The following is a 16753-nucleotide window of genomic DNA, read 5'->3' as shown; positions in this document are numbered from 1 at the left end:
CTGACTGCAGAATTTTCAAACTCCTCTGGTTCTGTGACAAGGAAACACTTTGGATCCATAGGTGTAGTTCAAAGGCAAGTCTGTCTTAGTGTTGTCTCACTGCCATCAGAGGCTACAGAAATCATTCACTAGAATGAAATCAGAAGACTGACCTTTCAAAACACTTAACCGATGCTGAAGTTCCCACCACTTAAAATTTTTGCCACTATAAACAAAGGAAAATGAATACTGAGAAGTATTTACACCAAGAAAAACAAAAATTCGTTGTTGTGCCTCAGGGAAATACAAAGTATGTGGAGTGAAGCATGCTGTTAATATTGCATAATCACCAGTTGTCTGTGCCTTTTACATAGGGATTTTTTTCCTGTGAGTAAGGCTTTTTCTTTGCATAGATTTTTTTTCCCGCTGTTTGCTAACTCTTGACTAAATTTTCCTCAGGGTATCTGAATCATAGTTTATGAAATAATGCTGGTTGGTCCCTGCAAGGTCCTCAGAAGCACCACAGAAAACTTCAATTCCGTGTTCCCTTAGCAGCATAATGTTACATAGTAGAAAGGGCATATGATGCAGGAAACAGCTTCTGAAAAACTACCATCTTCACCTTTGTACTCACTCTTGTGGGAGGTGTTGTGATGACTATCTGACAATTCCTTGAAATTCTGCAGCAAAAAGATGGAAGAAATGGCATTGTCTTAATCTACATTCCTCTTATATGTCTTCACATATAATTAAAAAATGCATTTTCTGGGATATCTTTTGAGGCAATAGCTAAGAATTAGTCAGTTTTATTTCCTATATGTTATCTCATTGCTGACTGAAATTCAAGACAAAATACAGAGCAGATATTGAAGGTTCATTATTTAGAACAAGTACTTTTCCTGTAACACAAATAATACAGGAAAAGGAAATTCTGTTCTTTAAGCATACTGATGTAGTTTTGTGTATACATAAGATGTCTTGCAATTTAATAAAAAATGGCTTATGTTATGGTATCTCAAGGAAACACAATTTGCCTTTTATTTGCATTACTTTTCAACAAGTGTGGAAATTCAGCACTTGTTTTTACACAGGACATTAAATCTCAGTATTTTTAATATGCAACTTTACAGTAATTGGCACTTCATCTTATTTTACTTTAAAATTACAAGAGACATTTTTCTGGATTTTGATTATAAAATATTTTTTGTCTCTTGCTTCCAAGGCATGTCAGATTTGTTGTTTCTTTCATCTGATTTAATCATGCCTGATGCAGTAAAACTTGTGTAAATGCTACGTAAGAATACAGGTGTCAAAGCCTGGGGGACAGATAATGGAGCAAGGATTTCACCAACACCTGCAAGGTCAGTTGCATTTTTTTGCTTCACTTCCCCTAAGGCTGATTCCATTGCAGATTTCACTGTCTTGAAAGAAATGCATCTCTGCACTGGCTCTTCACACCACCTTTCAGAGGTTACTTCGGACCCAGTATACAACTTCTGTGTACCACAGATGTTTCGGTGCATAGAGTCAGAGGGAAATTAGGCCAGAAATCCCGGTTTAATCCATGGAGGTTTGGAATTTTTTTCTACATTTTCCCCTTTTGTGTATTCAATCACTTTGTTATTTCAGAGTTAGCATTTTTTAATTCATTATTTCTCTGGCTCTGACTCAGAGAATTTAGCTTGATTGTTCTCCAGCCTTATAGTCACTTTCATGAGAATCACAGTGCATATTCTTTAAATAGTGCTCATATTCTTTGTGTATGGATTTACTTTCAAATAGAAAAAAAATAGCACAGTAGAGACACTATACAAGAAATACAGGAACTTGGAGGTTGGGTTTGCTACTCACGGACTGGGGAAAAAAGGCAGGGATTAATGGTGTATTAATGTCAGTAGATGCCAGACCTCTAGTGGGCACACTGGAGAAATGCTTGGAACCGTGAACATTATGTGGGAGAAAACCTTATGTACTGTTGGGGGAGAGCTGCTGAAAAGTCTCTTTCGAAAGCTTATCTATTATTTGTGCAAAATTGTTATGTTCCATCATTCATTGTAGCTTTGAGTAAGTGCAGAAGTCCCAGAAGATCAGTTAACATTGTCAGATTTTTTTCAACTAATTTAAAAATCTTAATAGCTGTTTTGACTGAACAGCTATAGTAGGACATCCCCCAGGCTGGAGACAAGAGGCTGGAGAGCAGCCCTGCAAAAAGAGATGTGAGGGTTTGGATTGGGGTCGAGTTGAACATGGTCAGCAGTGCCCTGGCAACCAGGAGGGCCACCCTGGGGGCATCAGGGACAGCATGGCCAGCCAGGCAAGGGAGGGGATTGTCCAGTTGTGCTCTGCCCTGGGGCAGCCTCACCTCAAGTGCTGGGGGCAGCTCTGGGTGCCAAAGTAAAAGTGAGATATAAAACTATTGGGGAAGTGTCCAAAGGAAGGCCTTGAGGACGGTGAAGGGTCCTGAGAGGAAAGCAGTATGAGGAACAGATGATGTCACTTGGTCTGTTCATTCTGGAGGAGCCTGTGGTGACCTTATGGCAGCCTACAGCTTCCTCATAAGAGGAAGTGGAGAGGCAAGCACTGATCTTCCCTCTGGTAACCAGACTTTGGACATTAGGAAATAGAATGAAACTGCCTCAGGGAAAAGTTCAGACTGAACATGAGGGAAAGGCTCTTTATTAAGAGAGTGGTTGATCACTGAACAGGTTCCCACGAAAATGGTCTCCCAGCCTGTCAGCATTCAAGGAGTGTCTGGGTGATGCTTAGTGATATGCTTTAGTCTGAGGTAGTCACAGAATATCTCAAGTTGGAAGGGACCCATAGGGATCGTGCTGCAAGGAGCAGGGAATGTGACTCAATGATCTGCATTGTCCTTTTCAACTTGAAATATTCCATGATCCAAAGAACTACAATGGCTGAAGGGGCTGTAATGCAGGAGGCTGTGGCTTTTCATTCCATACAGCTGATACTTGCTTTCAGCCACTGCATGAAGGATATTTAAGAGCTAGGAGTTCTGTACTAGCAATTAGACTTTCTTGTACCAAGGAAATTTCAATATACAATGTGTTGGCCTAGTTGTTCCAGGACTAACAGTGGAAGGCAGGAGGAAAGAAGTCAGGTACTGTCAGTGTTCCCACAGAAACCACACACTGCTCATTAAGACTCCCTTCCCCCTGTGGCAGACTAGAGAGAATTGGAGGCATGCCAAGCTGTGTGATCTACAAGACCCACTTACTCCATGCAGATTTGGTGGTATGCCATGTAGGAGGGACTTCCCCTTTGAACATCCATCCCAGCACTGGCAGTCAGGGTGCCAGAAGACTGTGAACATCAGTTTAACCAATGGACATCTGAATTGCAACAATCAAGTCTCGTCATGGGATTCATCGTGGTAATACCTTTCTACTCTTATATTTTCTTTCTCATTATTTTCCTTATGTATTTTCTTAAGTGTTACTTTTATGCTTTTATATTATTACTATGGATAACAACAACCAAAATGGCTACATACATCCTCTCCATTGCAACCAAATTGTTCTAAGGCAAACTCTACACACACACGCACATGCACATATATATAAAACCACCAATCATTCACTCTGTTATAGATACATATTATAATACTGGCTTTTTGCAAATATTAAAATGGATTCTTTATGTGTGGTGTTAGAGTAACTTTGTTATGTAGTTTTTATTTCTTAATTAAACCTAGAGTCGTAGTGAAATCGCTGATACATGTATGCTTGCGTTACAATGCCTGCTGGAATGGGATAACATCCAATGAACATAGGAAGAGGACACCTGCTACAGATATGCCAACTATCAGCACTTGCCATCTGAAGACAGGTGAACCAAGGCTCAAAACCTGGAGGTGATAAGAATGGACTAAAACCACAACCAAGGAACATGCATGCTCTAAAAAGGTGGATCCAAGAAGATTGTTAAATAGTTCTTGGAACATGTGAACTAGTTTGGGGAAAAGTTTACTATGCGTAAGGGTCTATGAATATGCAAGAGGCTGATGTAAGGGAAAAGATATTTAAGGGGTGTCTCTGAAGATAAGTGTGGTCTTGGCTGAGTGCCAAGATGCACCCAGCCGTAATAACCTTTGCTCTCTGGTCCTTGTCTCCTATTATCCTTTATTAAACTTTTTAAATTTTCACAGGAGAGTGAATGTGTTTTTCACACACTCTACTCCACCCAAAAGGATCTATCTGGTCATTACTCGAATCCTTATAGACTATGCTCAGTGTGAAAAACACGTTCACTCTCCTGTGAAAATTTAAAAAGTTTAATAAAGGACAATAGGACACAAGGACCATAGAGCAAAACAATGCCTAGGTGCATCTTGGCACTCAGCCAAGAGCACACCATCACCTTCTGAGATACCCCTTAAAACCCTTTTACTCTACATCATCCCCTACAGCCTGTTGCATATTAATAGACCATTATGCATACCCATAAGCTAGTTTACATATTCCAGGTTTTACATGGCCCCTCCTCGGGTCTGCCTTTTTAGAGCATATGTGTTTCTTGGCCGTGGTTTTGGCTCCTTCTCTTTTATCACTTCCAGTCTGGGCCTTGGTCCTCACTGTCTTCAGACAGCAAGTGCTGATAGTTGGCATATCTGTAGCAGATGTCCTCATCCTATGTTCATTGGACGTTATCCCATCCGAGCAGGCATTTTAACACAACCATAACTATTTCACTACTAGGTCTAAGCTTAATTAAACAGCAGAAATAAAAACTATATAACAGTTACTTTAACACCACACATATAAAATCCATTTTAATATTTGCAAAAAGCCAGTATTATATGTATCTATAACATTCAGCACAGTTAATTCTCTCAGGTACTGGATACTTTTTTCAATAGCATTCCAACTGCTTGGGTGCACTTCTAGATCATGCTTGATCTAGTACCTTTCCCTCATGCTTGACAGGAGTTGCCTGCAGGGTCTGAGTTTCTGTCCTCTTCCCAATCCTCTTGTCAGTGCCCACATCCCAGGGTCAGGGATCCCAGTTACCCAGCTTTACTACTATCTGTTTTCACATCGTGGGCTGCAATACCCCAGTACTGGGCCAGCCAGGTGACCAGGGACTCTCCTGACTGCTGGCTGAAATCTTCTTGTGCACCCGCACCTCACCGAGGGACAGAAATGGGATGATTGATTATCTCTGGCCCTGCCTCTTCCTCCTGTTAAGAGAGCCCTGCTTCCTCCTCATTCCTTCCTGTGTGAACTGATTTGATCTTCCATTTCTTCTTCTGTATAGGGGCGATTGCTACTTTCACCTAAACTGTGAAGAACCAAAACTATCTGACAACGATTTTAGTGTTAAATAATCAAGGCATTACTTTACTTCTGGCCAGAATGTTGTTCTGGCCAAGATATGCAACAGAAATAATTTTATCCACACATAGTCTGGGTGTGCAGAGAATGTAATTTCATCACATGTGAATTTTACCAGATTTTTCACAAACCTTACACAGTCAAAATGAAAAAATTCGTTGGTTCAATGTTCATTGGTTCCAAGTTATGTAGTTCTTAGTATTCCGTTTCTCATTCGTTACAAATCTCTTTGCCTCCGATGCTAATTAGATCCTCATCCTTATTGCTTTCCCTGACCAGGTGTCTCTGACCATGCCAGGGATGTTTGGAATGGATGTTCCATTAATGGCCCTTGATGGCTGCTGCTGGCTGTTATCTTTTCTGTCTCTTCTGTGCTGCTCCCAGTCTGTTGAGACGCTAAGCTCATCAGGCCTCATCTAGTGGAGCAATGGCCTGAAAACAAACTTCAGATCCCTTCCTCCGGGGCAAAGGTAAACAAACCTGACTAAAGTTATAAAATAAAAAATTTTATACTTATATATTTTGCAACACTATCAGAAGAGGTTGTTCAGCTGCAGTCTGCGTGGCCATGGTGCCTGGTGGTCTGCTTTCTTGCCTCTCCCCTGAGTGTGCTGCTTAGGGTCAAGCAGTGTCCAGGAAAGAGTAGCCAGGTTGCGGCACATTGCATGACTTCGTGCCTCTCTTGCTACACCAGTTTTCTTTCACATATTATGCGACTTTATCAGGATCTCATTGTTGTTCAGGAGCAAGAGGAAAGATGTGTGCTAATGTCTTTACAAATAATTTAATGGGTGAAGGTATGAGTGTTTACCTCTTTGAAATGGGTCTTACTCTCTCTACTAAATTCAAGGCAGCAGGTTTGTTGTAGAGACCGGACAGCTTGGCTCCTGAGATCGACAAGAGTCTTCACAAGCTTGAACTTCTCAACTTCGGGGTAAAAAGACAGATTCAAGGGGGCACATGGGGTTGGTGGTTTGGGAAGGCTGTGCCTTCCTAGTATCTCAGCCAGTGGGGAAATAAAGAGGGAAACCTGCGGCCGGGAGTTTGGGATAAAAGGAGGCTGTGCCCTCTGAAACCCCGAGAGAGAAATCCCTGCGGGCGTGTGCCCCAGAGGACTCTTCCCCCTTTATTTGAATAAAGTTGAATTACTCCTCTGTCTCCTTTTTGGACACAGAACTCTAGCATTTGTGGATTCTCCTGACATGGATGAACTTCCAAACCATTGAAGCACAATAATCCTTCAAAAGCTGGCCCATTTTTTCCCACATTCCATGCCACTCATGACTATCTACCCTCAGGGCAGATGTCTGAATAACTTCCCTAGAAATATCTAAACATGATGTAAACCGCCCTGAGGAGACCTGTCAGACTTAGCAACAAGAACATGCTCTTCTTAACCATCCAAAGGGAATTAGGAATTCTCAAAAGCTCTTGTATCAGGAGTGAAAAGATGGGGAAAATCGTCCTTTTCAATTCTCCCCTGCCAGACTGGACATGACTATTAATAGAGTCCCAAATCGTAGTGCCTGAGGTAAGGGTAGGAGAGCAGCACTGAATACATATCTCAAATGACCCTCACTGCCCTTCATGTTATCATGCCATGAACTGATGTCACAGTGTACAGCAACAGAACAATCCTGATTACCTTCCCTCCTCTGAATAATACCATCAGGAGGAGCACATAGAGGATTATACAAAGGGTTAGGTACAACACCCACACCAATAGACAAAGCTACACTGTGACCAGTGGCTCCCTACCTAATACAGCAAATACTTAGATCAAATTTGTTTCCAATTACCCCTGATTTTATCTGTCATCTCAATCCTTCCTGGCCCATAGTAGGTGCCAAACAAGACTGCTGTGGTTTAGGAATGGTACTGCCCAGTTTAGTGCTCCCTGGGATGCTTCAAATGCACTCCCACTTGCTTGCTCGCCCACTCCCTCTCTGCTTTCCCCTGGGGTGAGATGGAAAGGGGAATTCGAGGCAAAAAAAGGTAAAGATCACAGGTTGAAATAAGAAAAATTTACTGGACACAACAATGAGGTAAGAAAACAAGCATTAACAGCAACAATGTACAAAAGACAGAGCGATTCACATGCAAAACTGCTTATTCCAGAGCTCCACCAACCCCAGTGCAACCAGTCTACCTTGACTGGAAGGAACTCCTGCACCCTGGAAGGGACCGCCTCCTGCTCTTAGCAATGAGGTGAGGTGATACAGAGTAAGCTCTCCATCCTAGCCACCTTCTCTGTATCGCAAAAATAAACCCTGCTCTGGCTCTAGCCAGAATAAATATAAACTGGGAGGTCTCAAAAGCTTCACACAGAGTGAACATTTTGGTATTATTAACAATACAGGTATCTATCTTTTGTGGTGATATCCCTCAATATCTAAACACATTTCTTCCTGTGAATATGTATTGATGATGTGCTGAAGTAGGACACTTGGCATAGTGCCTCCCACTACACTCAGTGTAAACATTTAGATGGTTAAAACTGGGTTTATTTACAATTACTTTCATGCATGACAACTGACTCTTCTAAAATTATACAAAATATATTTAAGAAAAGAAAGACATTGCACATTTGTATTAACAACAATGAAAGAAGAGGAAGAACACCAAAAAGCTTAACTAAAGCCAGCAAATAGTTGCACTGAGGTAAAGTTACAAAACAACCAACTCTTCTCACTGATTAGAGCTAAACAGCAGTTCAAATCTCCAAGCCAAGATGTGGCACCTGCAGAAGAGCCAACCACTATTCCTTGATATTTTGAAGTAGCTTTAATAAATGAGACTCAATAACCTGCTGAACTAAAGCAGAAAAAGAGATGAGGTTAGTATTTATTTTAATCTATTTTCAGAGTTACACTGTTTTTTTTCTAGCAGATATCTGCTTGTCCTGTGCAATCATTTAATAAAAACCAGACATGTATAAATTCACTCTGTGAATAAGTCAGCATTCCTTCAGAAAGTAAAAGCCTTTATATAATGATATAAAGCATTTATAAAAAGCATTTATATAATGCAAAAACAATACCCCCAGATAGACAAACAATGTTTTGGGGGGTCATCATCAGTTCTTTGGTTTGAATACACTGATAGCACATGGAAAGCAAATTTTTAGCCTATGAACAGAAAATAGGCAGAAGCAATTATGAGAAACTTCTGTGAAACACTTGGAGATGGAGCTCTTGAAGCAGTCTTCTATGTAAACTCCTGTGAGTTGGGCTGTGCTTGTTTCATCTGGGGTAGAGGTAATTTTCCTCACAGTGGCTGCTATGGGGCAGTGTTTTGGATTTGTGCTGAACACAGAGCTGATAATACAGAGATGTTTTTGTTATTGCTGAGCAGGGCTTGCCCAGAGCCAAGGCCTTTTCTGCTTTTGGTGCAGCCACACTGGGGAGGGACTGGGAGTGCTTGGCAGGCTGGGAGGAGACAGAGGCAGGACAGGTGACCCAAACTGACCAAAGGGATCTTCCAGACCATGTGGCACCAAGCTCAGGGTATAAAGTGGGGACAAGAAGCAGAAAAGGGGGGACATTTGTGGTGATGTCATTTGTCTTCCCAAGTAACCATTTTGCATGGTTCAGTGCTTTGCATGGAAAGCACTGAATTAATTCCCTGGTTTGTTTTGCTTGCGTGCACAGCCTTTGCTTTCCCTATTACACTTTTTCTCTCCCTGATCTCTCTGGTGGGGGAGTGATTGAGTGGCTGTGTGGGGCTTGGCTGCTGACTGGGGTTAAACCATGACACTGGCTCATTCCTAAGCACAAGGCAGTGCTTGGAGAAGCTACACATAGAGTGCTTGGCTTACTTTTGGTTCCATTCATTTCTGTAACAGCAGACATTTCACAGCTTTCAAAATGACAGCAGCAGTGAGGGAAAAAACCAATAAGGAGTCCCTTCTTTGCCTCTGGTTTCCATAACCAAGCCAGATATTACAATTCACTGATTACTGTCTGCCTCAAGACGAGCTAGAGCTGATCTGACTGAAGAAGGTTTAGCAAACTAAACAAACATCATTCCAGTCAAAGTAGGGTGATGGGTACAGGAGGGTTGCAGGCCTTATCTGAGTCATGGCTGCATCAGCCCTAAACACCATTATTTGTGTCCAGTGATATAGAGCCAGGTCAGGGACATTTTCTTAGTAAGTACTTGACTTTCTGAAACAAGAACAGAAGCTCCTACCCATTTTGGCTTAATGCATTTAGGATTATTAGGACTTGTAGAACAGGTAACATGTTAAGAGCTGCAAAACCTCTGGTGGGCCCTTACAGCAGCTACATAAATGAGGAGCTGCAAAAATTAATTTTTTTAAAGTGTTTACATTTGCAATACTCACCACTGCGATAGCCTAAGGCTACAGCCAAATCCATGGAATTATAGCCAGCATCTGTTTCAATGGTTGGATCAGCACCACTCTCTATGTAAAACAGGGATAGAATCTTATATTTCTGACAGGGAGACCTGATCATACATTAATAATGATAATTTGGACAGTCTGCTTACCGAGAAGAATTTTAACACATTTCACATGGTTCCCATGTACTGCATATAACAAGGGTGTGCCTCCATTCTGCAAAAGCAGAGAAATGCCTCTGACACTTAAATGATTAAGCAGTCTGCAACTGTAATTCCTTAATACACAAATATGCTTCTATGTACCAGTAAGAGAGTTCCTAGGTTTTATAAAAATGAGGTTCAGTTTTAGATCTTCACAACTTTCATCATTTTTGCATACTGTTCAAACACTAAGATTACACTTCTACAAGAAGTCAGCATTGGTCTCATTCTCTTTCTACCATGAAGTCAGAACTAGCAGCATCACCTTCTTGTATCCTATGAAAGTTGTGAAACTCTCAAGTATTTCAGAAGAGGTAGAACAGCTTTAAACTCAAGGCAGTGCTATGTCCTGCTTCAATTTTCTGACCAAAGCACCCTCTGACTAAATTCAAGCAAGAATCTTACCCAGTCATACTCATTGACATCAACTCCACAGTCGAGCAGCATTTTGACAATATCAGTGTATCCTTTACTGCAGGCCAGTGAGAGGGCACTTTCTCGCCCCTTGCCCAGAATCTGAGGATCTGCGCCCTGAAATAAAGTATCAGTTTAAAAAAAAGAAGCAAATTCGAGGTTTTACACAGACCTTAACTTTAAATCTTTTAAGCTTGTAGCAGCATTGACAAACTTAGGAATGCAAAACAAACTGAAGAGTAAATGAATTCAAAATCAATTGTGATTTTTTCCTTACATTCTGGAGCAGAAATTCCACTACTGCTATCTGCCCATGAGCTGCTGCCCACATCAGAGGGGTAAATCCTTCTTCATCCTTATGATTGATTAAATTTTCTGTTCAGAGAAAAATATATAACTTAGTAATCCTTTTCTCGCTGCACTGTATCAGCTGGTGAAATGTGCTGATGGTAACATTTATTCACCAGGAACCACATTTATTCACCAGGAACCAATGTGACCTAAATGTCATTCTCAACTTTAAAAACAAAATTCTGTCCCAGTGGTGGTGGTCCAAGAAAGAAAATCACATCCAACTGACCGAAGAAAAATTTCAGCCTTTAGTTTAATAATTTAAAGTTCAAGTTTTTAAGCTCTATAAATCAAACTCTGTTTTTACTCAGAAAATTGCAAGTTGTCTGTAATCTGGGCTTCACCTTTGTAAAGAAGATAAAGGATGTCTGAAAAATAAAGAGGTACATCCTGTATTATACTGTAGACTGTTTTTTCAATAGAGTGAGCGACACAATTTTGTAAAAAATGAACTTGTACAGCAATATAGGTAAAACAACCCCATTCTCCACTAAGTTTGTGTAATCAATAAGGTGGTCTGTGAAAACAATTAAGGTCTACATCAAGTGCAGCTGGAAAAAGAAAAGAACTTCTTTTAACAGCTGGCTGACAAATATTTCAGCTGGATTTTATTTTAGTATCTAAGTGCTTTATAAATCCCATGCTTATCATAGCACCAAAATAAGCATTTTTAACTGCTACCAATACTCCAGAAATTATTTACTTTTCATATACATGGCTCATTACAAAGTACTTAGACTCAGTGACTCATTACCTGTTTTCCAGTAAACATTTCAATAAGGATGCACTGAAAGCATGGGTGATTACTATTAGTGCAGTAAGAATATACTACTAATGCTACTAAATTAATAAATACGTTAGAGAGAGCTGAAGTTTTGCACATGTATTATGGACACACAAATGCCACACTATTCAGAATGTGTACTACTATTACACTGCAGGTGTGAGGCATGGCTTACATTAGCGACATGCAGGTCTTTATGCTGATTGATTAAATAGAATTGGAAAGCCACCATTAATGAAAGTATGTTTTAAATGACAAGGATAAATTTAAAATAAAATTAAATAAGCTGCTGTGACAGCATTAACACGTTCCTTTTTTAGTACCATGGATTACCTATATAGTCCTACAGAACAGGGAGAGGAAGGGATTTACCTACTGCTATTAATGTTAATGTTTTAATTTAAAATGCAAATGATACAGTGAGTGAGTAATAGATTGATACCAAATATTAGTCCACATCTGCAAAGAACAGATACCTCAAATGTCCTCCTTTGGTGAAAAGGTCAAACACAACAGCATATAAATGGCCCAGAGAAAACAAAAAAGGCATTTAACCTTCTTCTGTCTCACCTTGTTCAATACGTGTGGCCAGATATAACATTTCTCCCTGAGCAGCCAGCTGATGAACAGATAACGCTGCAAAAAAGGAAGCAAAAGCCATGCTACATACAGCAGTTTTAATTCTGCGCTGTTCAGAGCTGAGCATAACATGTCCATTGGCTTCAGCAGTACAGAACTTGGAATCAAGAGTGTAGATGATTCTACCTTAGGCTCTGAACTTAAATCACAATTAAACCACTGAAAATTTTCTGAAGAGTTTCGTAGATTTAGGTAATTTTTAAAGCAATGGAGCAGTTATTCTTGAAAGCAAGGATACTTCCCACACTGACTCTTTATAAAGTAACATGCTGTCTTCACTGCTGTTTGGTCAGCAACCCAAGATTACTTTAAGACCCATTTATTAAGTGAAAATAAACACATTTTGATAGATTAAGGAAGTTTAATTTAAAAATCACACTTGAATCACTAGAAGATCTGTCCCACTAGTCAACAAATGAAGTCTCTAGTGTGTCTCCCACTCCCTACAATGTGGAATAGATCAGACATTACAAAACTATACATAACTTGATATATAGAGGAGAAAACAAAGATTGTGGGATTTGTTATTGCAGAGATTATGCAGAAATAACCTCCAATCCCACAGAAAACTACATGGATGCATGGTTTTGATGACTGCAACTTGGAGCAGTCCTGAAAGGTAATCAGGAGGCTAAATGTAATAAATTATCCACATGATGTAGTAACAAAATTAACTAATGATTACATTAACTGCAAATGTTCACTGTCCTCCTCCAAGTAACCACATGAAAGTTGAGTTTGTTCAGGAAGATGGTGTATTTTGTTCAGCAGCCTATACTGCAGCTCCCGATTAATTTTTTTCATGCAAGTAGCATTTTTCTTTAAAAAAGAGTGACTTGTAATTTATAGAGAAAATGATTTACTACAAATTAAATTACAGCAAATTAATTAAAAAAGGCAATGCTTGAAAATTCAGAAAAAAGCCCCACCAGAAGTAATGCTTCCTTGATTTTCAAGATCTGTGACAATCATGACACAGTATTCTATATTTACATTACATCTTAAATATCCTGCAGCATTTACCAATCACCTAGTTTTAAGATGCACAAGTTCTGAAAACATGGGCATGAAGTACATGAACTTCTAATTTTTGATTAAAAAAGTATAGGTAAGGCTTCCTCTGTTTTTTTTTCCCATCTGGAAAATAAACGTCAGGCATGAATTCCATACAACAGGTGGATGACTATTTTATGGCTGGACTCATGTGAAATTATCCATGTGAAATTACATGGGCAGGTACAACTCAAATAATGAGAGGGGAAATGAGTCTCCATCTTTTTCCTGAAGAGGACAGGATGAGAGGAAAGACTATCTCAGTGGTTTTTCCCTATCTTTAAGTTCATTGCAACAACAAACAAAAAACCGCACAAATTTGTCAAGCATCCAAAATATAGTTCACAAAACAATTAACAGAAAGGCAGAAAGATACTTACAGTTTACAAGTAGAGGTGTTGTAGAGACTTCATTTCCCCTGTGTTTGTTAGTTAGTGTAGTTGATTGTTTTATTGGTGAGAAATGCTTAGTAGTTGATGGAGTATAAACATGTCTTACTTGGATACCAGGGGAAGGAGAAGTGTGGCTGTTGCATTCAGCTACATTGAACAAAAAACAGAGAGGATTTCAGTACTAATAAGAGCATTAAAAGCAAGCCATAGATTCTAAGTGAAACTGTAAAGCACTGTAAAGTATCACAAGACCTTTAAAATCCATGTAAGAAAGCTTTGTGACATGAGCTTTTCCCTCTGTGTACTGTGAAAGCTGAATAAAGGCCTGCATTAATTTCTAGCATAAAACAATTACGCTACTTCATAAGTTCAGTACGGCATAATGTCACCCAGAGACAAGTTAGTATCTAAATGAGGGAAGCCTTTGTCTTGATTTTTCAACATGCCTGGCATGGATTTATTACGTAAGAAGGTTCTAGTTGCCATCTTCTCATAAACACTCTCCAAGGCAATAACGTGATGCAGCTCTAGTCAGACCTGCACTCAGGTACCTGCTCAGCCTTTGCCTGCTCCCTAACCAGTCCACTGCACGAGTGGAGACAACATTCATTAACTTCTTCAACAGGGCTCTTCCCACTCCTGGATAAAATTTAACAGCATTATAAATGCCTGATGAATACTTATCCAGGAGAAGGACAGCACCCAGATGAACGTACATAAAATACAACAGCAGGTCACTGCTCAGAGTTCAGGAAGTCGTTCACTACTGATGTGTTCCTTCATACTAACTTTTCTTGCTTTCTCCTACAAGCTAATGGCATTTTTTTACAGAATATATTTATCATGTTGTTTTGGCTTTTAATTCTCAAAAGTAGCTTTTGGTTTTGAGATTAGATTCTTGAAGGACATATTGAAGGATTAAACTCCATATTGGCTTAACTGATTTGACACCAGTAATTAATGAGTAGAAACTAATTAACACACACACTGAAGTAACACCATAGAGAACTCTGTGATCATAAATGCAAGCACAAATTCAGGGAGACTAAAAGAAGTAGAGTGTAACAGGAAACAAAATTATGTTTTGTTTGCCAATCAAACAGCTACAACTGACTGTAAAGAATTAAGAGTCCTACCACAGATTTTGACCGGTGGTCCCTGGATTTGCAGGACTACTTCTAAGGGACTTAAAAACGTTACCTAAGAAAAACTACCCAGGTGCTGATGGGTGTAAATCTGCCACTCCGACCTGCAGCTCTGTTACTGAGCACTTGGGGCAAAATCAAAAATGTTTGAAAACTATAGTGCCTGAAATGCAGCCAAACAACGCAAGTCAGTGAAACCATCAAAATTCAAGGGAGGCCTGTGTTTGCATTTGTCACAGGCAATAGGTCACATGGACTTCAGGGAGAGATACACCACGAACAGTCTGAAATATGACAGCAAATGCTGGAAACCACAACAGGTAAGGGGAAGTAGATGGCAGTGCTAATTTTGCCCTGTATCAATACCCTGAGCTGTGAAAAAGCTCAGTATTTAGACTCAGTGACTCATTCATGTGATGAAACTGCCCAGCAGTGGCAGGATTAGCTGCAGGGATCCTGCCCTGGAGCAGCATTTGCTTTCCAGCAGCAGTGCAGCTTCAGTGGCAAGCCCATGGCTAGGACCAGAGGCTCTGTACAGCCACAGCGACAAAACACACCTGCCCCGTGCAGTCTTTCATCACCCTCATGAAAAGATACAACGTGCTGCTGAAAGTTACTGAAGTGCTCATAAAGTGCTTTCAGCAGTGTTTTTTGAAGAAGCATACTGCTGCAGGACATGCCATACAGAAGCAGCTTCTTTTCCTAAGCAACAGCTCTGACTACCTGCAAAAACTTTTTGTGCCCCTGATTCTTCAGTTTATATATATATATTTGAAATGTAGCATAAAAATTAATTTTGGAGCAAATTTTTATATTAATAATCCATTAAACATATTAAAAATCTTTAGAGGAACACATTTTAGAAAACAGATCAACACACATATAGCACAGAAACTCTTCTTTCAGAGAGCATAATAACTTAGCAGGATGACACAGTACACAGATAATATTTTGTACCATAAATTCAACCTTTAAATAAGACAGACGCGACTTCAAGGTCAGAGTTGACTTGATCTTGAATATTTTTACTGTCCTCCTCATTCAAAGACTTCACAAATCGTGAGCAGACATTCATATCAAATCTATTGGGCAAAATGAATTTCATCCCCATGGTGACGCTCTGAGCCGGGCCCTCCTCTGCGCTGGCATCAAGCTGATGCTCCACTTTAATGTCTGGCATGGATGGAAGGCTGTAGCTGGTGGTACATTCTTCCACAATTAACTGGGCCCCGACATCTAAGTTTGTTGAAGATGCCATGATCTCAGTCCTGTTCAAGTTTCATGCAAAATGGTTCTTCATTGTTTCCAGCCAGGAACAATTCTGGCCAGCCAAGCCAAATTTTCTGGACAACCTGCACCTGAACAGACACAACACTGGTTAAGAACATTCTGGTAAAACAATGCATAAAAACATATCAAACTGTATTTAAGCTTATGGTATTTATTTTTGCCAGTCAAAACACCGGTGAAATATCAATCTTAAACAATGCATAAAAATACATCAAACTATATTTGAGCTTATGGCATTTATTTTTGTCAGTTAAAACACCAGTGAAATATCAATCTTGTTGCTGTCAGAAGTTAGTGACCAAAACGCAAATATGTTTCAGCACCTTGATGTTTAAACCAAACTCCGCTATTAAGCCAGCAGGAGTTTCATCCATGTGAAACGATGCTTCAGAATATTTGCCTAGTTGCAACAAAAAAGCCCACACAACAACCAGATTTATACTAAGCCAAGAACAAGCTATAATGATTTTATTTTCCAAAAACATTACACTTTAGGAAAAAGTTAAAGCGACTTTAAGCTCCCATATGTCTTTTGCAACCTGAGTAAAATAAACTGCTTCTATCACATACGTAGGAAAAAAAACCAAATCCCGTTAAATCGATAAAGGGAACCCCAGAATACCCGTGGCTTGCTCGCAGTACCGCGGAAAGTCTGGGGCACGTCTGGATGCGTCCCCTGTCCCGGGATGCAGCCGGTGAGGACAGGCCCCACAGCGCCGGGGCCCGGGCCCGGCCTCGCCTCGGCTTGCAGCCGCCGCCGCCGCCACTGCCGGAAGTGCGGTCTCGCCG

At 40.1% G+C, this 16753-nt stretch overlaps 1 protein-coding gene across 2 annotated transcripts; it reads right to left on the bottom strand.

The window, feature by feature from the left end:
* Positions 1-7812: 7812 nt before the first annotated feature.
* Positions 7813-16749, bottom strand: ANKRA2 (ankyrin repeat family A member 2). 2 transcript variants are annotated; one of them, XM_064736821.1, is made up of 9 exons: positions 16587-16749; positions 15644-16032; positions 13518-13676; positions 12016-12081; positions 10588-10685; positions 10302-10427; positions 9843-9909; positions 9676-9756; positions 7813-8144 (listed from the first exon to the last, which is right to left on the bottom strand). In XM_064736821.1, exons 2-9 carry the CDS (start codon positions 15930-15932, stop codon positions 8089-8091), a joined length of 942 nt encoding a protein of 313 aa, XP_064592891.1. In that variant the 5' UTR covers positions 15933-16032; positions 16587-16749; the 3' UTR covers positions 7813-8088. The 2 variants fall into 2 exon arrangements, with proteins under 2 accessions (XP_064592891.1, XP_064592892.1); XM_064736822.1 differs by having other exon boundaries at positions 16607-16720.
* Positions 16750-16753: the final 4 nt, after the last annotated feature.

Source organism: Zonotrichia leucophrys, chromosome Z (genome assembly GCF_028769735.1).
Source record: "Zonotrichia leucophrys gambelii isolate GWCS_2022_RI chromosome Z, RI_Zleu_2.0, whole genome shotgun sequence".
NCBI lineage: Eukaryota > Metazoa > Chordata > Aves > Passeriformes > Passerellidae > Zonotrichia > Zonotrichia leucophrys.
Note: the sequence above shows the minus strand (reverse complement) of the source record. Positions and strands in the feature narration are given on the sequence as shown.

What these genes read in the sequence shown, in the direction of transcription:
- ANKRA2 (XM_064736821.1), bottom strand. Translation starts at nt 15,932, where the DNA reads ATGGCATCTTCAACAAACTTAGATGTCGGGGCCCAGTTAATTGTGGAA. An exon ending in CGCGTCTGTCTTATTTAAAG is followed by an intron (nt 13,677 to 15,643) that starts GTTGAATTTATG and finishes TGTTCAATGTAG; the next exon opens with CTGAATGCAACAGCCACACT. An exon ending in AGCCTTAGGCTATCGCAGTG is followed by an intron (nt 8,145 to 9,675) that starts GTGAGTATTGCA and finishes TTTCTGCTTTAG; the next exon opens with TTCAGCAGGTTATTGAGTCT.